General features: G+C 46.2%; 1 protein-coding gene across 1 annotated transcript in view; it reads left to right on the plus strand.

Moving 5' to 3' along the window:
* The first annotated feature begins 412 nt into the window (after positions 1–412).
* Positions 413–769, plus strand: part of LOC108622806 (cAMP-specific 3',5'-cyclic phosphodiesterase-like) — a 12,595-nt gene continuing 12,238 nt past the window's right edge. Inside the window, 1 exon segment of the mRNA XM_026811751.1 lies at positions 413–639. Within this exon segment, the coding sequence (XP_026667552.1) occupies positions 557–639 (83 nt within the window). The 5' untranslated portion in view covers positions 413–556.

Consider the following 769-nt stretch of genomic DNA (forward strand, 5'->3'; position numbering starts at 1 on the left):
GGAATATTCTAAATAAAGTGTCGTGAGCTGCGTAACGAGGGTTCAAAGGGGATAATATTACATCTGATGTAGTCATAGTGGGACATCAGTAAAATATATGTAAAAGTTCAAACGAACTACTCAGATACAATTTTCCAACTTCGTTCATGTACAAATCCTTTACTTCCTTCCTACATGAAAATACGACAAAAGGGAAAGAATCGTCGAACGAAATAAATACTCTGCAATCCCGAAAGAGTTTCCATCTCACGCGGAAAGAATTCTATCAAGACACGAGAGTATATAATGCGAAGACAGTTTCTCCTTTACGAAAGTCTCACTTTTTTTAATATAAGGATGGCCAGAGTGATCAAAGAGACGCGAGAGCGGGCGAGGTTTGAGCAGGGCTTAGTTTAAAATTGGACGTAGGCCGTACCAGAAGAAATCGCCGACGCCGAGCGGCGGAGGCGGTAGTCGTACGGGTTGGCGAGCGCGCAGAAGCGTCACGACCGCGGGCGCACCTGCTACACACCAGCACCACGTGATCGCCAGTGCAGCCGCAACCGCACAGGCCAGGATGCAAGCGGAGCAGGGGAGCATCGGGGAACTCCGCGGGTACCACAACCTCAGGTCCAGGAGGCACACGCTGGCCAACGTCCGGTAAGTACTTCACTTTCATCGACAGAACCCGAACTAAAAAAATCTCAATTCACTATTTTTCATTCTTTTCAACCAGTCATCGTTTACATGCAATTTAATCATTTTTTTGGTCATGGAATTTAATGGAATC

The sequence above is a fragment of the Ceratina calcarata genome, unplaced genomic scaffold (assembly GCF_001652005.2).
Source record: "Ceratina calcarata isolate Rehan_Ccalc_2016 unplaced genomic scaffold, ASM165200v1 scaffold243.2, whole genome shotgun sequence".
NCBI lineage: Eukaryota > Metazoa > Arthropoda > Insecta > Hymenoptera > Apidae > Ceratina > Ceratina calcarata.